Source organism: Sander lucioperca, chromosome 2, assembly GCF_008315115.2.
Source record: "Sander lucioperca isolate FBNREF2018 chromosome 2, SLUC_FBN_1.2, whole genome shotgun sequence".
Lineage (NCBI taxonomy): Eukaryota > Metazoa > Chordata > Actinopteri > Perciformes > Percidae > Sander > Sander lucioperca.
Window position 1 is genome coordinate 37,468,825 of NC_050174.1, and position 21,406 is coordinate 37,490,230.

The 21,406-nt window shown below is 36.8% G+C and overlaps 3 protein-coding genes across 5 annotated transcripts in view; 1 reads left to right on the forward strand and 2 right to left on the reverse strand.

Moving 5' to 3' along the window:
- The window catches only part of prdm6 (PR domain containing 6), a 107,278-nt gene that overhangs the window by 51,685 nt on the left and 34,187 nt on the right, over positions 1–21,406 (forward strand). The window lies entirely within an intron of this gene.
- Positions 1,091–17,946, reverse strand: LOC116054028 (trichohyalin-like). 2 transcript variants are annotated; one of them, XM_035996938.1, is made up of 5 exons: positions 5,572–5,672; positions 5,371–5,451; positions 4,698–4,745; positions 3,952–3,971; positions 1,091–3,446 (listed from the first exon to the last, which is right to left on the reverse strand). In XM_035996938.1, the coding sequence occupies exons 3-5, from the start codon at positions 4,701–4,703 to the stop codon at positions 1,631–1,633; spliced, it is 1,842 nt and encodes a 613-aa protein (XP_035852831.1). In that variant the 5' UTR covers positions 4,704–4,745; positions 5,371–5,451; positions 5,572–5,672; the 3' UTR covers positions 1,091–1,630. The 2 variants fall into 2 exon arrangements, with proteins under 2 accessions (XP_035852831.1, XP_031161172.1); XM_031305312.2 differs by lacking the exons at positions 3,952–3,971; positions 4,698–4,745; positions 5,371–5,451; positions 5,572–5,672 and adding an exon at positions 17,920–17,946 and having other exon boundaries at positions 1,091–3,432.
- Positions 15,343–20,962, reverse strand: LOC118494156 (GTPase IMAP family member 8-like). 2 transcript variants are annotated; one of them, XM_035996932.1, is made up of 3 exons: positions 20,731–20,962; positions 20,020–20,071; positions 15,343–18,283 (listed from the first exon to the last, which is right to left on the reverse strand). In XM_035996932.1, the coding sequence occupies exons 2-3, from the start codon at positions 20,027–20,029 to the stop codon at positions 15,942–15,944; spliced, it is 2,352 nt and encodes a 783-aa protein (XP_035852825.1). In that variant the 5' UTR covers positions 20,030–20,071; positions 20,731–20,962; the 3' UTR covers positions 15,343–15,941. The 2 variants fall into 2 exon arrangements, with proteins under 2 accessions (XP_035852825.1, XP_035852826.1); XM_035996933.1 differs by lacking the exon at positions 20,020–20,071 and having other exon boundaries at positions 20,731–20,955.

The following is a 21,406-nucleotide window of genomic DNA, read 5'->3' on the forward strand; positions in this document are numbered from 1 at the left end:
GCCAAGTTTAATGATGGGTGTTAACCTACTTTGCCCTGGAGCAAAGTTATGCTCATACAACGTATTTACACTACTGATCAAACGTTTTAGAAAACCTAATTTTTCCTTTTTATTTAAATTTAAGCAGGTCAAGTCCAGTGAATAACCTTAAATTGTACAAAGATACGTGGTAATCTGCCCAAGATAAAAAGAAAAGTTTAGGTCACCAAAAACTGAAAAATTAAACAACGGAAAAAAATGGAAGTGTTCTAAAGTACAGTTCTAGAGTATTGTTGGAGAGAGCCTGAGAACAAATAATTAAATTGCCATTGACTGCTTATGATCAAATACATTACTTCTCACCAAAATCTGGAGGCTGAAGCAGGTAGTGTCGGACGTCTATTACACAAGCATTTGTTAAAATGTCACTTTGTGCACTATCCTAAAATACTTACCACTAATAATACTTATTTCTATTGTTGCAAAAGATATACTCTCTCGTTTCATCTTTACACTTTGTATAAAACCACAGAAACACACACACACTCTTAAAAAACCGTCAAACCATCCAATCTATTGTTACTGACGGATCTTTAATGTCAAAGTACAATGCAGTGTAAAAAACACAATTTATAAGGTTGATGCTACAACCATGCAAAGTCTGTTGCGCTTATTTTTGTCTAGCAAAATCAGAACAACACATTGCAGACCATTGTTTAAAGGCCAATGAATCGTAGGCTCCCAACATCGTCACAGTAGAACATGCTTATCGTTTTTCATATATCAGCTGTAAAAGGAAAAAAGAGTAAAAAAGATTCAACCATTTCATTCATCTATATCCATTTGTAAAATAGTGAATTGTTTTTAAAAAGTGTGTTTACAAGAAATAAGAGAACATATTTGCAGTTTGTGCAGAGGAGAAATATTCTGAATGACTAATTAAGCCATCTTAACTTTCCTAATGTGTAACAAATGCAGTATTAACATTTTGTAATTATAACACAACTGAACAGAAGAATGCAACATATTTTCAGTGTGGGCGTGGACGTTTAGTAACATTTTATGACTGCAATTATTATGTACATGTAAATATAAAAGAGTTTCCTTGTAAAACAGTTTTCACTACCTTACTTAACATTCGCTGTATTGTCTCTCATTTTCTTGACTTGCAAAAAGACAAAGTCATTAAATGACAATACAGGCTGCAGCTGATAAGACATGTTTACTAACATGCAGTCTGTTACACAGATACATTGAACTTTACAGCTACTGAACATGCATACATTGTAATTGTAATTTCCCCACTGGGGATCAATAAAAAGTATAAAATAAATGTAAAATTAAAATGTAATCAGCTCTTAAAGGTATTAAGTTAACAAATGATGTGCTACAGTGCACTGGCCACTAATATTGTTATCTGTTCACAGACATTTGCACTTACAACTATAGAACATAATGTATTATATTGTTACATTTTTAGTCAGACATAGGTTAAATAAAGGTATAGTATCTGAACAACCTGACATAGGCCAGCGTTATAGGCTACACCAGTTCAACATGAAAAAAAAAATCCCTTTATAGTTTAAGTTTTCAAACAAAAGCTCACAGTTTTTCAGCTGAAACTGTGCGGGTGTTGAAAAAACAAAACATCTCATAAAATGTGACAAGCCTTGTTTTCGCTGGCTTTCTTCACATGTTCCTGTATCCAGCTATGTATTTCCTCCTTATGTTTTTTCTCCAGCTCATTGATTTCTTGGTTCAGATATTCTTTTTTGTTGTCAAGTGTCAATTTCAGCTCATTCATTTCTTGTTCTTGTTTTTTCTTCAATTTATTGAAGTCTTTCTGGTATGCCTTGTGTCTGCACAACTGTTTTATCACTGAGGGATTTTGGTTTTGTTCTGTCTGCTTAGGATCCTCCATTTCCATTTCATTCTTTTCCATCTCAGCTGAAAGAACCTCGGTATATATATTGCTGAATTCATTGACTTCATCAGCTTGCTTTTTGGCCTCCTCTTCATTTTTCTTCATTTCCTCTAATTTCTTCTTAGACAGATAGAGTTGTTGTAGTTCTTTACATTCTCTTTCTTCATATTCTCTTCTGATTGCATCATCTTCTATTCTTTTCTTTTGAAATCTTTTAAATTCCTGCTCTTTTCTGAGATTTTCAAGTCGTTTTTGCTCCTCTCGTCTCTGTTGATCTTCTTGGTATCGTTTGTCCCACCATTCCTTTCTTTCCTTCTCCCAAGCCTCTTGTTCTTTTCTCATGTCTTCTCTAGCCCGTATTAATAACACCCAGACAGCACTTAGTGCGGATACATATTGTAGTTTTTCCTCCAGAGTTTTAAGTTTCTGTTTCCACTCTTGTCGTTGGAATTCCTCCTGCTTCTTGATGTTTTCCTCATTTTCTTTGTCTCTCTCTTCTCTTTCTTGATCAAGTTTAGATGTTAGCTCTGCCAATTTTCTTTCTATCTTTTGCATATCTTCTTGGTGTTTTCTTTCAAGGTCCCTCTGTTTGCTCTGTATCTCTTGTTCCTTCACCATCATGAACTCTTTTTCTTTTTGTATGGCTGCTTCAGTTTCTTGGAACCAATCTGAGGTGTAGTAGCCACCGCCATTTTTCTTCACCATTGCCTCAACCTTGGTCAGCAGCTGGCTGACTTGAGAACGATTCTCCTGATCATTGTTATTGAAGACATGGTATCTTCCTCCACATTCAGTTATCAGTTTTTTTAAGGATCCCTCAGTGTCTTCTTCTATATAACTCTCAATCGTTTGGTCTTCAAGATCATCTCCTCTGGTGAATACGACAATGATGAAGTCTTCTGACTTCTTGCCAAAATAGTCCCTGATCAGTTCCACAGTTTCTTCTTCCTCTCGTGTAAAGCGACCGATCGGCAGCACCAGTAAGAACACATGAGGTCCTGGAGCCAACAAGCTGACGCAGTTCACAAGCTCCTGTTTAACTTCTTCGTTAGTCAGAGTTGTGTCGTACAAGCCAGGGGTGTCTACTATGACGACACGTCGCCCATCAATCTCTCCTGTTGCTTTCTGGCAAAGCTTGGTCACTGATGTTTGACAAATTTTAGAATTAAAGCATTCTTTGCCCATAATGGTGTTTCCAGTAGCACTCTTTCCACTACCAGTCTTTCCAATCAGCACCATCCTGAGACACTCTCTACTCTGCACCAAACTGGCAGACTTTTTTCTCGGCACTATCCTGGGAGGCTCTCTACTCTTACATTCATAAGCTTCTGATCCACGTCTTGTAAAAGATGGATTTGCACATTCAGGTTCAACCATGGTCTCAGTCTCTTCAGTGAAGGTTACATATTGTCCCCTGTTTTCACCCACTATGTTCTCCATTTTCTCAATCAATTCTTGAACATCACTGTCAGGAAAATCTTGTTCATCAAAGTTCATTCTATGCTGCCTTTGTCTGCAGTCTTGGATGAGTTGAAAAACTGAGGAATTCCCAACCCATTTTGTGTTATTATGACCGTTGAGGATTTAAAAGCATCTTGTCCAAAGAAGTTACTTATTGACTTAATTTGTTGTCTGTCCTCTTCATTGAAATCACAAGGATTCACTAACAGCAGCAGAACATTTGGTCCAGGAGGATGTTAGTTAGTGTCGTCTTTTCATTCTTGCTTTTTCCAAAGATTGCAATCCTGAGTTTGGATGCTAAAAAACAATGAGAACAAAGTCATTACACATTCCCATAATTTCATGAAGAACTATCCTCTTTTAATTAATGTCATTAAATGTCAGACAATGATTCTTTTCAAAAACAGTTAGAGACCTTGAGATTGTACCACATTTTAGTCTCTTTTCAGTTTATAAGATCAAACTGGCTACATCAGAACTCTCGTTTCTTTACTATTAGCTGTCTTCATCAACTTGTCACTTTGCTGTTTGATGCTGGGCAGGTAGTGTAAGAAAGTAAATAAAATGTATTTCTAAGGCGCTTTTCATAGACATCAGCCACAAAGTGCTTTACAGGGCATACAACAAAATACAAGACCTAAAATAATAGAAGATAAAATAAACTTGTAAATACATGTTTAAAAAGTTGAGTACAAAGCTTTGAACACAATACATAATGAGAATACAATACACAAATTCAATTACACAATAATACAGTGTACAGTGGGTTTATCAAAGCTTGTTTGCTAGAAACAACTGCCTGCTGCTGCTGGTCACAGAGATTGGTCTGTAGAGTTGCAGAACTGATGATAATTATTTAATTGAAACACAAAAAGTCACTCCTTTCAAATTACAAAGATCAATTTAAGTCTTGTTGTCGGTTTAGTTTGGTGAAATCATGTTACTATCATGTTACATGTAGCTATCTGTCTGGATGAAAATCTTGTTCTGGTAAGAGAGTTACACGCACCAGTAGATGTACACAGAAAAAAGTATTTTGAGCCCTGGCAGCACATAGACTGCACCAGTTTAGACTGGAATCGTTTAAATTTGCTACACACAAAATGTTATGCCATCAGAATAATTTAAAAGATGATTTTATCACTATAAAATGATATACAACTTAAGGTTGTCAACCTTTCATTCTCCCTGCAACTGTCTTATAATAGGTGTGGCCCACTGCCGTCATTCTTCTTTGTAATGTGACTTCTGATCTTGTCTTGCATTTCATTAAAGTCTTTCCCCTCACTGACAGAACATATTTATCATATGAAGTCTTACTAGACTTACCGAACGCCATTGTCTGTTAGGTAAACTCCACTTTAGTAGCTGAAGTTGCTGCCTGTTGGGTTTAAGGAAACAAGGCAAAATTCCAAAAGGTAAATAAAACCCCATAAGTCAAGCACTGTACTTTCCAGAAACAATGTTCAGGTTACTCTGCATAATTTCACAATCAGTCCAACGTGTTGCTGACATAGTTTTGCAATTATTGCTACACTTGCAGATACCAATATAATATGAGCGGTTGTTAGGTGACTTGGCAAGTATTTACTAGAAAATGTCAAATATTAAAATGAATGGCAATCATATAAAGTGCATTCAAAATATATATAATATATATTTTAGTATGAGATAATATAAAAATACTATTTTAGTAGCCAAAAGTAACAATAATAATGCATGAAGAGAAAAATTGAGTTATAGCCTTCAATACACAGATATATAAAGTGCCTTAAATTAGCTAAATATGTTATATTCTTAAAAAACTGTATGAAATGTAAAATGTACTTAATTTGGTTTTTAACTTAGTTTACATGCATAAATAACTTTGTTTCAGTGAACATAATTAAAATAATTTGAACTGAATTTTAAACAGCAAAAATATATTTGTTTTTGTTTCCATAGCTATCTTTGCTAAAATAAAATGGCTGTTACATTACTATTATTTTCAAAACTACTGCACTTACCTGAAGTTGCATCTTTTATTGCAGTTGAATCATGCTTTTTGGTCCTTCAGTTCAGTCCAGACCATTCTGAACAGTTAATACCTGAGAATTATCAATAGACTTCTTTGATGAATACAATTAAGGTTTGAGGCTATGTAAACACATTATATTCTCTATCTTTATGGTTATTATTTGCATTTATTATGTGTTGGATCTACTTACTAGATACAGTTCTTGCTGCGCCAATGAAAGCGTGTATTAAATTAAGTACCAGCTCTAAAATAAAGTGAACTCAAGTCAGGTATGACAACAATGAAGGGCAGGGCCCACACACCGATGAAGAACTCATTGGTTGAAAACACGATGTTGTCATTGCACAAGTATGACAAAAATGAAACAGCCCCTAGTGTTTGGCTGACAACATAAATGCTCATGACTTGAACATTTTAGTCTTTGTTAAAGGTAGTTATAAATAGATCATTAGATCTAGTGTCAACTGTGGTGGGGTTTGGCTTAAATGTGGCTACAAAACAATCCTGCCTAAAACCTTTGAACATCTAATGTTTTTAGCAGGATCAGGTTTTTGATGCTAAAATGTCAAGTGACATGGAGAGCAGTTGTGCTACAAAGTGCATGACCAGAACAAGCACACTTCCAAAAACAAAGGGGTATGTCCGTGTATTATAATAATTTTCCTTCAGAGAAATGGGACTTCCTTCCCGTAGAGACAGCTTAAACTGCATTTGGAATTTGAAACTCCCCTAAAGACTGAAACAGGTGTGTGAGTTCCGATCAAGGCTAAGAAAAACTGGTGAAACTTGTCCATACCAGGATGTAGCCACAAACAAAGTTATCCAACCCGTATTATTATTTCCTGTATGGAAAATTTGTAGAAATTTTACATTCTGGTAAATGTAAATGTAAATTCTGATTTATTCCAGCAAAGTCATGAAATACATTAATTTTGTGTTGATGAATATAAATGTTCAGCCTCTTCCAAAAACGGTCATGTTGTTCAGTGTCCTTGTCCTTTTCAGTTGAACTGCAACTGATTAGTCTTTAATCTTCAGACTTGAAAAAACAAAACACAGGACTTCTAGACTTCAGCTTCCTTTATCAGTACAGATAATTTTCCTCTTAAAACAGTGACAGTTATTCAAACTCCAGCATGTCCTGTAGCTGCATTGTATTGAGTTTTGGTTTATTTCTTTCTCCTTTTGGGCTAGAAATCGGTATTTGGGCCTCTTCTCCAATGTTTTTAAATATGCCAAAAATGGACTGTAGGAGATGCCTTCCTTCTTCTGCAAATCCCACTATATGATACCACCAAACTGAAAGTTACATATAGCCACTTTAATATCAAAGTACAATGCCGTGTAGATAACACAACCACAAGACAAAAGTCATTTTTGTCATCATTATAAATCACATTATAAATCATTACCCTCTGTATATACTGTATAATTAAAGAAAATGTTAAATAAGGTTTAAAATATCAATTAAATCTGATAATTATTTTACATGTTTTGTCTAGAAAAATCAGAACAAGACATTAGAGACCATTGTTTAGTAGATCGTAGGCTCCCAACATTGTCACAGTACAACATGCTTATCAATTTTCATAAGTCAGCTCTATGAGGAAAAATAGTGTAACCAATCAAACATTTTATTCATCTATATACAATTTTTTAAATAGTGAAGTGTGTTTGAAAAGTGTTTACAATAAACAAGAGAACATTGCAGATTGTGCAGAAGAGAAATACTCTAAATGACTAATTAAGGCATCTTTTCAAAAATGTGATGATAAATACAGTATTAACCTTCTGTAATTATAACACAACTGAACAGAAGAATAACAAATACAATTTACAATATGTCAATGTGAATGTTTAGTTATATTTTATGACTGCAATTATTATATAAATAAAAGACATTCCTTGTAAAACAAAAACTTACGTAATTATTTTTTACACATTTGTTTATTTGTGTCAGTTTTTACTAGTTTACTCAACATTCACTGTAATATCTCTTACAGCTTGATGATCTTTACAACTGATGAACATGCATTAAAGAAAAAAGAAATGTGAATCTGTTATTTCCCTCACTGTGTGGTGCTTTAGTGCCTCATCCTCTTAACACCACAGGATGGCGCTAACACACAAGCTGCAGGAAGTACGTTGCACTGCCCCTCAGGACTTACTTTGTTTCACAGCGAATAACGTTATCTCACATCCCGTTCACTATTCAGGTCGCTACTTCAGGCTGCGGCCTACAGCAACGTTACACATTGCGGATAAAATTGTTCGTAAAATCGTTATACTGTTTTGGGGAAAATGACATGGCTGGATAGCTAGCTGGTCTTGCTGTTCAACATACTGTCAAATTATTTTTACTGATTGCCAACTCTACACTATGTTATTGACTTTGGATCTTGCTAGCATAGCGTTAGCTTTCTGGCTCGTAGCTGAGCTGAAGGGTTCTACGAGCTGAGCAGACTATAAACGTCAAAATTAACATTGTTTACTACCCAAATGATGGTAAAGTACAAGTGGCTAGTAGATTTGCTTCATTCACTAGCCAAAAAAAGAAGAAAAGACAATGGTAAATAGGGATGTATAGATTTATCGGCAGAACATTGGTATCGGCCGATATTCTCGTTGTTGACTGCCTACTGCGGGCAAATAACTGGCAGGGAACTGGCTGATGTTTATATGTTGTTTTTTTTGCAGTTTTTTTGCAGTTGGACAGCATATGCTGTCACTACAGCTCCGCCTCATCTTAAGATCTTAAAGATGAAAAGTTATTTAAAGCATGAGTTTTCATTTAACAGCGTGGCGTGGTGGCCATTTTGTGCGTTTCGCTCGAGTGTACGTTGTCTGCCCAAAGTTTCTCATAATTGACAGGGGTCTAGGCCTGAGGACATCTACATGCCAATATTGACTCATAGTCATAGCGCCCCCTGCTGACAACAGGAAATCAAGTGTGGTCTACACTTGATATTGAGCAACCCACTATACTTAAGCCACGCCCCTTTCATAACCCATTAACCATTTCACGTAGACTCCTGTGTAGGGCTGAACGATTAATTGCATTTGCAATAATATTGCGACATGTTAAAATGCAATTTCCTAATCGCAAAGGCTGCGATTTGGTCACGTGACTCTCGAGAGTCTGCACTCCGCAGAGAAAGCATCAACTTGGCACGCTTACGCTACACCGTACCTTGAGCAGATTTCTGTCATTCAAACAACTCTGAGTTGTAGTTTAAAACTTTTACAGCCATTTTAATAAAATGAAGAGTTTTAGTCCATACATGCAGTTGTGGATACAGGCACACAGAACTGAAGGCTCGGTTAGCAACGATTAGCTCTGATTAGCGGTTAGCTCCAGTTAGCTAGCTCCATTATAAATATATGGAGTGGAGGAGACTGCCGCGGAGAGGGGTAACAACCACACTCTGATAAATGACGTTCGGGGAGCTTTCACAGCCTCGTGGCCGCGTTGTTTCAACGGTTTTATTAGTACAGTTAATCCCACGAAAAGACCAGCAGCAGCATGCTACTACTAACGTAACGATAGCCTCTCTGAGCAAGTGCAACATTGACGCGCGCATTGACTGTGTGCGCTGTAAAAAATACACCGTTGTATATATATTTTTTACTTATTTAACTGTCTAGTAAAGTTCAAAGACAGTGTTTAAAATGTACAATCAATTAAATAATCTAAATACTACTAAGTGTGCTAAAGCCACATTTGTTTTTATATTTCTGCAATCTGCACTTTAGTGTGTGATTTGTTTCTGACTTTCATATGAATGTTTACACCAGGCTTGGTCAGTGCTCAATATACTACTGTGATTGAAGTAGTTCAACAAAAGATGTCATTCATATAAATTCATGCATCACCTAATTTCATCATCACATACAGGCCTGGCCTAATCTTGTGTTGTTCATACTATACAATGATTTATTGCTTGTCTTTGTTGAATAATACAGAAGACAAAGAGCTTAAAAAATAATCGCATGTTAAATCGCAATATTTTTGAAAAAAATCGCAATTAGATTATTTTCAAAAATCGTTCAGCCCTACTCCTGTGTAAGGTATCCTTGAACTCAGCAGATACCCTTTTTCATTGGTGACTAGTTGCCCTGCCCCGTATGCTTTAGCCACGCCCACTTTCATAACTTTTGAACCGTTTGACGTAGACTCCTGTGTGATGTGTCATTGCACTCGGCAGAGAGTTCCTTTTTTATTGTTGACGGTTTAAACACCCCCTATTCTTGGTACAACATTTACAATACATAATTTCCAACGTTGCACACTCCACGCAGGAAATAGGGTCTAACTTGTGCGCGGGGTGTCCGACGGACGAATGCATGGCCGCGTAGACCCCGACGTGCGCAGAGGTGCGAGTGCTCATCCAACGCTTCTTGTAGCTTTAATTTATCATATTGTAATTTTTATGTCAGACAATGGTTAAATAAAGTAATGGTATCTGCATACTAGATACGGCCAGCTATACATACCAGTTCAACATGAAGCAATTTCACTTAATATTTTAAGTCTGTAAACAAAAGCTCACAGTTTTGCTACTGAAACTGTGCTGCTTGTAGACAAACAAAAAAAATCTCATAAAATGTGGCAAGCCCTGTGTTTGCTGGCTTTCTTCACATGTTCCTGTATCCAGCTATGTATTTCCTCCTCGTGTTTTTTCTCCAGCTCATTGTTTTTTTGGTTCAGATTTTCGCTGTTGTCAAGTCTCAATTTCAGCTCATTCATTTCTTCTACTTTTTGTTTCCTCAATTCATCAAAGTCTTTCTGGTATACTTTGTGTCTAAGCATTTTCTTTCCAGACTTTTTCATCTCAGCTGAAACATCCATGGTATCGTATAACTCTCTGAATTCATTGACTTCATCAGCTTGCTTTTTGGCCTCCTCTTCATTTTTCTTCATTTCCTCTAATTTCTTCTTAGATAGATAGAGTTGTTGTAGTTCTTTACATTCTCTTTCTTCATATTCTCTTCTGATTGCATCATCTTCTTCTCTTTTGTTTTCGTGTCTTTCAAATTCTTGCTCATGTCTGAGATTTTCAAGTCGTTTTTGCTCCTCTCGTCTCTGTTGATCTTCTTGGTATCGTTTGTCCCACCATTCCTTTCTTTCCTTCTCCCAAGCCTCTTGTTCTTCTCTCATGTCTTCTCTAGCCCGTAATAATAACTCCCAGTCAGCATTTCTTACTGATACATATTTAAGTTTTTCCTCCAGAGTTTTAATTTTTTGTTTCCACTTGTGTTGTTGCAATTGCTTCTGCCTTTTTTTGGTTCTTTCCTTTTCTCTCTTTTTTCTTCTTCTCTTTCTCTCCTCCTGCTTCTTGATGTTTTCCTCCTTTTCTTTGGCTCTCTCTTCTCTTTCTTGATCAAGTTTAGATGTTAGCTCTATTTTCTTTCTATCTTTTGCATATCTTCTTGGTGTTTTCTTTCAAGGTCCCTCTGTTTGCTCTGTATCTCTTGTTCCTTCACCATCATGAACTCTTTTTCTTTTTGTATGGCTGCTTCAGTTTCTTGGAACCAATCTGAGGTGTAGTAGTCACCGCCATTTTCCTTCACCATTGCCTCAACCTTGGTCAGCAGCTGGCTGACTTGAGAATGATTCTCCTGATCATTGTTATTGAAGACATGGTATCTTCCTCCACATTCAGTTATCAGTTTTTTTAAGGATCCCTCAGTGTCTTCTTCTATATAACTCTCAATCGTTTGGTTTTTATTAAGATCATCTCCTCTGGTGAATACGACAATGATGAAGTCTTCTGACTTCTTGCCAAAAAAGTCCCTGATCAGTTCCACAGTTTCTTCTTCCTCTCGTGTAAAGCGACCGATCGGCAGCACCAGTAAGAACACATGAGGTCCTGGAGCCAACAAGCTGACGCAGTTCACAAGCTCCTGTTTAACTTCTTCGTTAGTCAGAGTTGTGTCGTACAAGCCAGGGGTGTCTACTATGACGACAGGCCGCCCATCAATCTCTCCTGTTGCTTTCTTGCAAAGCTTGGTCACTGACATTTGACACACTTCAGAATGAAAGATTTCTGTGCCCAAAATGGTGTTTCCAGTGGCACTCTTTCCACTACCAGTCATTCCAATCAGCACCATCCTGAGACACTCTCTACTCTGCACCAAACTGGCAGACTCGCTTCTCATCACCATCCTGGGAGGCTCTCTTCTTGGACATCTGAGAGATGCTCTACCTGGTCCCATCCTGTGAAACTCTTTACTCTGATATTTAAAATCTACCCCCCACGTTGAGGGTCCACGTCTTGTAAGAGTGGGTTTTGCACATTTAGGTTTCCCCATGGTCTCAGTCTCTTCAGTGAAGGTCAAATATTGTCCCTTGTTTTCATCCACTATGTTTTCCATTTCCTCCATCAATTCTTGATAATCATTGTCAGGAAAATCTTGTTCATCAAAGTTCATTCTATGCTGCCTTTGTCTGCAGTCTTGGATGAGTTGATAAACTGAGGAATTCCCAACCCTATCATTTTGTCTTATGATGACCATTGAGGATTTAAAAGCATCTTGTCCAAAGAAGTTTATGATTGTCTTAATGTTTTGTCTGTCTTCTTCATTGAAATCACAAGGATTCACTAACAGCAGCAGAACATTTGGTCCAGGAGGACATTGAGCCACACACTTCTTCATCTCGTGTTCCACTCTTTGCACAGGCAGACTGAAGATGTCTGGTGTTTTCACTATTGTAAAGGGTTTTATGTGTAAATGTGCAAATTGCGCGGGTATTCTTGGATGAGAACAATCTTGTTTTCCTGTGAGTAAGTTAGTTAGTGTCGTCTTTTCATTCTGGCTTTTTCCAAACATCACAACCCTGAGTTCAGATGCTGTAAAACAATGAGAACAAAAGCATTATAAATTTCCACAATTCCATCAGGGAATCGTCAGTTTTCTTCAGTGGCTTCAAGGACACTTCGACTGCAGTATGACTGCTCTAACACGTGAGCCACAGCCACCCCCCATCATATTAATTAAAAAATGTTTGTCTGTCAGATCAGGCAAGACCAGTCTGAACAGTCGATTCCTGAGTATTTTTTAGGTCAACTTTCTATAATAAGTTTGGCCCATTGCCTTAATTCTTTTGTATCATGGGACTTAATTGCAGATCTTGTCTTACATTTCATTAAAGTCTTTTTCCTCACTAACAGAAAATATTTATGATATGAAGTCTTACTAGACTTACCGGATTCCATTTCGTTTTAGGGCAATTCCACTTTAGTAGTGAAACTTGTTACTTTGTTTTAGTTTCATAGCTGACTTTACAAAAATAAAATGCTTCCTACATTTCTATTATTTTCACATGTTTTTCCCCTTACCTGAAATCGTATCTTTTATTGCAGTTGAATCATTTTTTGGTCCCTCAGATCAGGCCAGACCATTCTGAACAGTCAACACCTGATAATTATTAATAGACTCCTTTGATTCATTAAAATAAGGTTTGAGGCTACATTCTATATACTCACTAGATACAATTCTTGCTGTGCCACTCTTTCTTAAAAGCGTATATTAAATTAAGTACTAGCTCTAAAATAAAGTGAACTCATCCAAGATTCTTTTGCCAGCAGAGTAAGGTGTAACAGCAATGAAGGGCAGGGCCCACACACCAAGAACTCATTGGCTGAAAACACAATGTTGTCATTGCACAAGTATGACAAAATTAAACAGCCTACCAGAGTTTGGCAGACAAATTAAGTGCTCATGACTTGACAATTTTTAATCTCTGTTAAAGCTAGTTCTAAATAAATCATTAGATCCAGTGTCAACTGTGGTGGGTTTTGGCTTAAATGTGGACACAAAACAATCTTGACTATAACTTCACTCTGCAAGATTTAAACATCTAGTGCTTTTACTAGGATCAGGTTTGTGATGCTATTAGATCAAGTGACAGAGAGCAGTTGTGCTTCAAAGTGCATGACCAGAGAAAAAAAACCCAACTTGCAAAATTCTGAATTCCCCTGAAGACGGTAACAGGTGTCTGATAACAAGTGATTTCCGATCAAGGTTTAGAAAAACTGGCAAAACTTGTTACATTACATTACATTCATTAGCTAACGCTTAATCCAAGGAAGAACAATGTGTACATTTTAAAGTTTAAAAAAAAAAGCAAAATTAAAAGGCAAATATATCTATGAACAATCTGTGTTCTTTTGAACAATGCTGTGTTCTTGTAAGCAAGGTAATCATTAACACATGTTAAGAAATGAATGGTGATGACATTGCAAAAAAAATCACACCCACAAAGAATGGTAAATGAGACAGGGTTTAATTTACAAATGGTCAAAACACAAAATCCACTAGAGCATACATTTGAGTCATCAAATTAATTTAAGCAAAAGTGGTTACCCGTGTTGAACTGCTTTATTTTCTATTTATTACAGGTTTGGACAGGTTATTGATCAACTCACTAATGATATATTCTACTGTAACTCTTCCTACATCCCTATTGACAAACTTTGCACCCTGAATTTGGACATTTATTGTTCATGGGCTTTGAGAAGAACAGTTCTAATGCCCTCTTGTAGTTAAATTCCTCTGGGCTCTACCCATTCATGGAGACCGTCAGGCAGGCAGCAAGCTGCTCTCCTTGGGAGCCTGTTAGGAAGGTCTGATTTGGGCGCCTGGTAGGGCGTGCACCCCATGTACAGAGGCTTAGTCCTTGGCGCAGCTGCTGCAGGTTCAATTGCGACCTGCGGCCCTTTGCTGCACGTCGTTCCCCCTTTCTCTCCCCTTTCATGTCTAAACTGTCCTATCAAATAAAGGCCTAAAATGCCAAAAAATAAATAAAAAAGGTCTGGTTTGACCTAAAAAGTAAGGTAAATACAGTGAGGTAAATGAATGTAAATAAAAGGTACATTTGGAGCACACTGTAAGTACTCTTATTTTCGTTAAGGTTATGTAGTTTTACCATGTAAGTTAACCTTAAGTGCAATGGAGACACCGTTCATCTATTAAACCACACTGCAATGACACAAATACCTATAAATAACGTGGTCTTTATTAGACAGTTGTACCCTAATCATACACCATTTAGGCCTACCTAAATTATGCTGTAATGAGAAACTGCATATAATGCTATATTAGACCCAAATAAGTTTTTACCCCCTCTGTTGTTACAGACGGATCTTTAATCTTTAATGTGAAAGTACAATAGTGTAGAAACTACAATCACAAGACAAAAGGTTGCAACTAAGCAAAGTCTGCTGTGCTGTACAGCGTTAACTGTAAATAAGGAAACGGGTTAAACTTGTCCACAGCAGGTTGTTCAGATGTTCAGCCCGTTCACATAAAGATGAAATCTGACACTTTGTAGTAAAGTCTACAGTAACAGCAAATATTATGTTGTTAAATAATGCACAAGTAGATATTCATTACCCTCTGTATATATAATTAGAAATACATGTTAAATATGGTTTAAAACATCAATCATTGAATCTGAAAAATATTTTCACGTTGCAGACTATTGTTTCAGTGGATCGTAGGCTCCCAACATTGCCACAGTAGAACATGCGTGTCAATTTAAACATATAGCTCTACGAATAGAGGTGCAACGATTAGTCGATTAATCGATTAGTTGTCAACTATTAAATTAATCGCCAACTATTTTGATAATCGTTTGAGTCATTTTTTTATTAAAAAAAATAAGATTTCTCTGATTCCAGCTTGTTAAATGTGAATATCTTCTAGTTTCTTCTCTCCTTTGTGACAGTAAACTGAATATCTTTGAGTTTTGGACAAAACAAGACATTTGAGGACGTCACCTTAGGCTTTGGGAAACACTGATCCACATTTTTCACCATGTTTTGACATTTTTATAGATCAAACAACTAATCGATTAATCGAGAAAATAATCGACAGATTAATCGACCATGAAAATAATCGTTAGTTGCAGCCCTATCTACGAGGAAAACAAAGTGCAACCATTTAAACATTTTATTCATCTCTTATATACACGTTTTATAGACATTCCTTGTAAAACAAAAACAGATATGTAATTATCTTTTTCACATTCATTTATTTGTGAGGTTTAGTCTTAACATTTGCTGTAATATCTCTTACCTGTCTTAAAGTAAAATAGTTTAATTGTTAGTTGTTAACTTGTGCAAAAAGAAAAAGTCATATTAAATGACAATACAGGCTGCAGCTGATAATACATGTTTACTAACATGCAGTTAGACAGTTACACAGATACACTTAACTTTACAGCTATTGAACATGCATCAGTTTAAACTTAATCAGCTCTTAAAGTTAACATAAGTTAAACAAATGATGTGCTGCAGTGCACTGGCTACTACAATTGTTATCTGTTCACAGACATTTGCACTTAAACAACTATACAACATCATTTATCATATTGTTATTTCAATGTCAGACATTGGTTGAATATACTAATGGTACCTGAACAACTGTATATACGCTAACTATATACACCAGTCAACATGAGAAAAAACTCAAAAAACAAAATATTTAAAGTCTCCAAACGAAAGCTCACAATTTTGTAGGTGAAACTGTGCCGCTGTGAGAAAAAAACAAAACCTCTCATAAAATGCGACAAGCCTTGTTTTTGCTGGCTTTCTTCACATGTTCCTGTATCCACTTATGTATTTCCTCCTCATGCATTTTCTCTAGCTCATGGATTTCATTGCCCTGATTTTGTTTCTCAAGGTTTAAAAGTGTCAATTTCAGCTCATTCATTTCTTGTTCTTGTTTTGTCTTCAATTTATTGAAGTCTTTCTGGTATACCTTGTATCTGCACAACTGTTTTATCATTGAGGCATTTTGGTTTTGTTGCCTCTGCTTCAGATCCTCCATCTCCTTTCCATACTTTTCCATCTCAGCTAAAACTTCCTCTGTATACATGTGTCTGAATTCATGGCATTGTTCAGCTTGCTTTCTGACCTCCTCTTCATATTTCCTCCTTATTTCATCAATGTTCTGATAGAGATCTTCTTCCTCATATTCTCTTTTGATCCTCTCTTCTTTTTCTTTTCTTTTGTTTTCGTATCTTTCAAATTCCTGCTCTTTTCTGAGCTTTTCAAGTTGTTTTTGCTCCTCTCGTTCCTGTTGATCTTCTTGATATCGTATGTTCCACCATTCCTTTCTTTCCTGCTCCCAAGCCTCTCGTTCTTTTCTTATGTCTTCTCGAGCCTTCAATATTAACACCCAGTCAGTGACAGCACTTCTTTCCGATACATATTTGAGATTTTCCTCCCAAGCTTCATATTTTTGTTCCCACTCGTGTCGTTGGAATTCATCCTGCCTTTTCTTGTTCTTTTCCTCCTCTTGTCTCTTTTCTCTTCTTCTCTTCCTCTCCTCTTGCTGCGTCTTGGTGTATTCCTCCTTTCTGTTGGCTCTCTCCTCTCTGCCTTGATCAAGTTTAGATGTTAGCTCTGCCAATTCTCTTTCCTTCGCTCGCATTTCTTCTTGATGTTTTCTTTCAAGATCCCTCTGGTTCCTCTGTATCTCTTGTTCCTTCACCATCATGAACTCTTTTTCTTTTTGTATGGCTGCCTCAGCTGCTTGAAACCAATCTGAGGTGTAGTAGTCACCGCCATTTTCCTTCACCATTGCCTCAACCTTGGTCAGCAGCTGGCTAACTTGAGAATGATTCTCCTGATCATTGTTATTGAAGACATGGTATCTTCCTCCACATTCAGTTATCAGTTTTTTTAAGGATCCCTCAGTGTCTTCTTCTATATAACTCTCAATCGTCTGGTTTTTATTAAGATCATCTCCTCTGGTGAATACGACAATGATGAAGTCTTCTGACTTCTTGCCAAAAAAGTCCCTGATCAGTTCCACAGTTTCTTTTTCCTCTCGTGTAAAGCGACCGATCGGCAGCACCAGTAAGAACACATGAGGTCCTGGAGCCAACAAGCTGACGCAGTTCACAAGCTCCTGTTGAACTTTATCATTGGTCAGAGTCGTGTCGTACAAGCCAGGGGTGTCTACTATGACGACACGTCGCCCATCAATCTCTCCTGTTGCTTTCTGGCAAAACTCAGTCACTGACTTTGGGCTGGATTTAGATTTGAAGCATTCTTTGCCCAAAATGGTGTTTCCAGTGGCACTCTTTCCACAACCAGTCTTTCCAATCAGCAACATCCTGAGACACTCTCTACTCTGCACCATCCTTGGAGACTCTCTACTCATCACCGTAAACTCTCTTTTCGGCACTATCCTGGGATACTTTTTTCTCGCCACTATCCTGGGAGGCTCTTTTTTCGGCACCCTGAGAGATGCCGTACCCGGCACCATCCTGTGAAATCCTTTACTCTGATATTGATAAGCTTCTGATCCACGTCTTGTAAGAGTGGATTTTGCATATTCAGGTCCACCCTTGCAATCAGTCTCTTCAGTGAAGGTCAAATATTGTCCCCTGTTTTCACCCACTATGTTCTCCATTTTCTCAATCAACTCTTGAAAATTATTGTCAGGAAAATCTTGTTCATCAAAGTTCATTCTATGCTTCCTTTGTCTGCAGTCTTGGATGAGTTGATAAACTGAGGAATTCCCAACCCTATCATTTTGTGTTATGATGACCATTGAGGATTTAAAAGCATCTTGTCCAAAGAAGTTTATGATTGTCTTAATATTTTGTCTGTCTTCTTCATTGAAATCACAAGGATTCACTAACAGCAGCAGAACATTTGGTCCAGGAGGACATTGAGCCACACACTTCTTCATCTCGTGTTTCACTCTTTGCACAGGCAGACTGAAGACGTCTGGTGTTTTAACTACTGTGAAGGGTTTTCTTTGCAAATGTGCAAATTGTGCACGCATTCTTGGATGAGAACAATCTTGTTTTCCAGTGAGTAAGTTAGTTAGTGTCGTCTTTTCATTCTGGCTTTTTCCAAACATCACAACCCTGAGTTCAGATGCTGTAAAACAATGAGAACAAAAGCATTACGTGTTATTAATCGGAGAGAGGAACCCACCAAGGTTGCTCCCGTTATTCTATCCCCTGAGCTACTTACATAAGTTATATGAAGTCATGATGAAGTTAAGCGTATGAATTTTAGAACTATATTTAATTAATATAGTATAAGTGGACGAAGATGGATGGATGGATATTTAATTAAATGTCCTTATCAGATGATGATGTGCCATTTGTCCCAAATTCAGAAATCTCTACCTGCTGCCCTTGAGATTGTACGACATTTTAGTCTCTTTTCCGTTAATAAGATCAACCTTGCTACATCAGAACTCTTGACTATTAGCTTACTTTATTAACTTGTCACTGACTTTGACTGCTGTTTAATGCTGGACAGGTAGTGTACAGTGAGTGTTTGCTGAAAACAGCAGCCTGCTGCTTCTGGAAACAGAGTTTGTTCTGTAAAGTCGCAGTACTCATTATAATACTTAAATTGCAACACTCACAATTGAAACATTCACCCCTTTTAAATTACATAGATCCATTTGAGTCAGTGTCAATATTGAAAATATTGATTAATTCTTAAGTGCAGGTTTTAGTACATATTCATAGTACAATATGTTACAGCCATAGAAATAAAATGGATACAAAGGATATACCAGTTCAAATCAACGTAGTAGAATAGTCGGGGAGGCAGCCATTTTTATTTGTGACGTTGCCATGCAACGGACTAACTTCCATTTAAACTGACAAATGTAAGTCGCGAAGGTGAGATTTTCCAGCAACGGCCGAAAATGCAGTGGAGTAGTAACGTTACAAGGCACACAGAACCAAGCGCTTGATTAGTCAAATTTAACAACTTAATGCTTCATCCACACACTCTTTTCACAGCGTAGGAAAGTACATTGCTATCGCCAGATGACATTACAATTAATACTACTTGTTACTACACTGACCATTTTCTTCACTTGTCTTTTCTCTCTGTTTGTTGTCGTGGGAAACATGAATACTAAGGCCACTTTGGCTTGAGTACAAGGAGGTCCTATTTAAGGTGACCTCCTTAGCCAATCTATGGGTAAACAAAAGGCCCTAATTGTCAGTTGGGTAAATCTCAAATTTTCGGGGCAGCCTCTAGCTCACCCAGTAAGAGCGTTTGCAGCGGTGCAGAGTTCAAATCCGACCTGCTGCCCTTTGCTGCGTGTCGTCCCCTATCTCTCTCCCCCTTTCTGGTCAATAAAGGGAAAAGCCCCAAAAAAAAATCTCAAATTTTCACACAAACACTGTTTGACGTAAAAAAAAAAAAAAGTATATATGAAAAAATAAATTGTGTAGGATTTCAACAGTCCTTATTTTGCAGCCATTTGGGGGCAGTATTAAGAATTGCATTGTGGTAGTATCAAGAATGACATTGACACCCACACATTCGACACTAGGACACTGAGATGAACAATGCAGCACATAGACTGCACCAGTTTAGACTGGGACAGTTTACATTTTCTACAAGCAAAGTTTTACGCCATCAGAATAATTTGAAAGATGATATTATCACATTAAAATGTTATACATAGTAACTTTAAGGTTTTCAACTTTCTCTCATCCCGCAACTGTCTTATTATAGATTTGGCCCACTACCTTCATTCTTTTGTGTCATGTGACTTTATTTCTGATCTTGTCTTGCATTTCATTTAAGTTTTTCTCCTAACTGACAGAAAATATTATGATATGAAGCCTTGCTTGACTTACCGGATGCCATTTTGTGTTAGGTAAATTCCACCTCAGAAGTTAAACTTGGTACCTGTTGGTTTGAAAAAACGATAAAGTAAATAAACCCCATAAGTCAAGCACTGTACTTTCCAAAAACAATGGTTTGAATTCACAATCAGTCAACAATGTTGCTGGCATAGTTTTACAATTATAGCCACACTTTGGAGATATCTAAATAATAAGGGTTGTTGTTAGGTGACTTGGCAAGTATTTCATAGAAAATATAAAAATTAGATCGCTTGATAAGTATATAAAGTGCATTTAAAATATAGTGTATACTATGAGATATTTATATATAATAGTGTACTATTTAAGTAGCCAAAAGTAAAATACATAAAAAGAATATTAGACTAAGTCTAATAAGTAAGTCACTTACAGCCTTTAACACAGTGAGTTGATTTTAGGTGGCTTAAGTTTAACACATCTGAATACATGAAAGTGCCTTAAATATACTAAATATGCTGTAGACATATAGATATAAATAACTTTGTGCCATAATACGTAATTACATAATACATAATTAAAATAATTAAATAATATAAAATTTAAATCATTTGAGCTGAATTCTAAACAGAAAAAATAATTTGTTTTAGTTTTCATAGCTAAGGCCAACTTTACAATAATAAAATCATTGCACCATTTCTATTCTCTTCAGTATTTAATCTTCACAGTCAAAACTACTGCACTTACCTGAAGTTGTATCTTTTATTGCATTGAATCATATTTTTGGTCCGACAGATCAGGCCAGACCATTCTGAACAGTCAACACCTGAGAATTATCAATAAACTTTTTTTGATTAATGAATCTATGAATCTATTTGGTTATTAGTTACATGTATTATCTGTTTAATCCACTAACTAGTTACAATTCTTGCTGTGCCACTCTGCACTCAAATCCTTTTTTGCGAGCAGATTTAGGTGTGACAACTATAAATGGGCAGGGCCCACAAACCCAAGAACCAATGGAGGCTGAAAACATGTTGGTGTTGTCAATGACAAGTATGAAAGAAATGAAACAGCCCTGCTAGTGTTTGGCAGACACAGCTTATTCTAGATAGAACATTCGATCTAGTGTCAACGGTGGTGGGGTTTGGCTTAAATTTACAACAAAACAATCTTGACTAAAACATTTTAGTGTTTTAACCAGGATCAGATTTGTGATGCTAAAATGTCAAGTTACTTGGAGAGTAGTTGTGCTACAAAGTTGTACCTGCAAAGTGTGGAATTTAGAATTTCCCTGAAGACAGTAACAGGTGTATGACTGTACGTGATTTCCGATCAAGGCTTAGAAAAACTGGTAAGACTTGTTCAGACAAGGATGTAGCCCCAGGAAAGTGTTGATGAACATTAATGTCCTGCCCCTTTC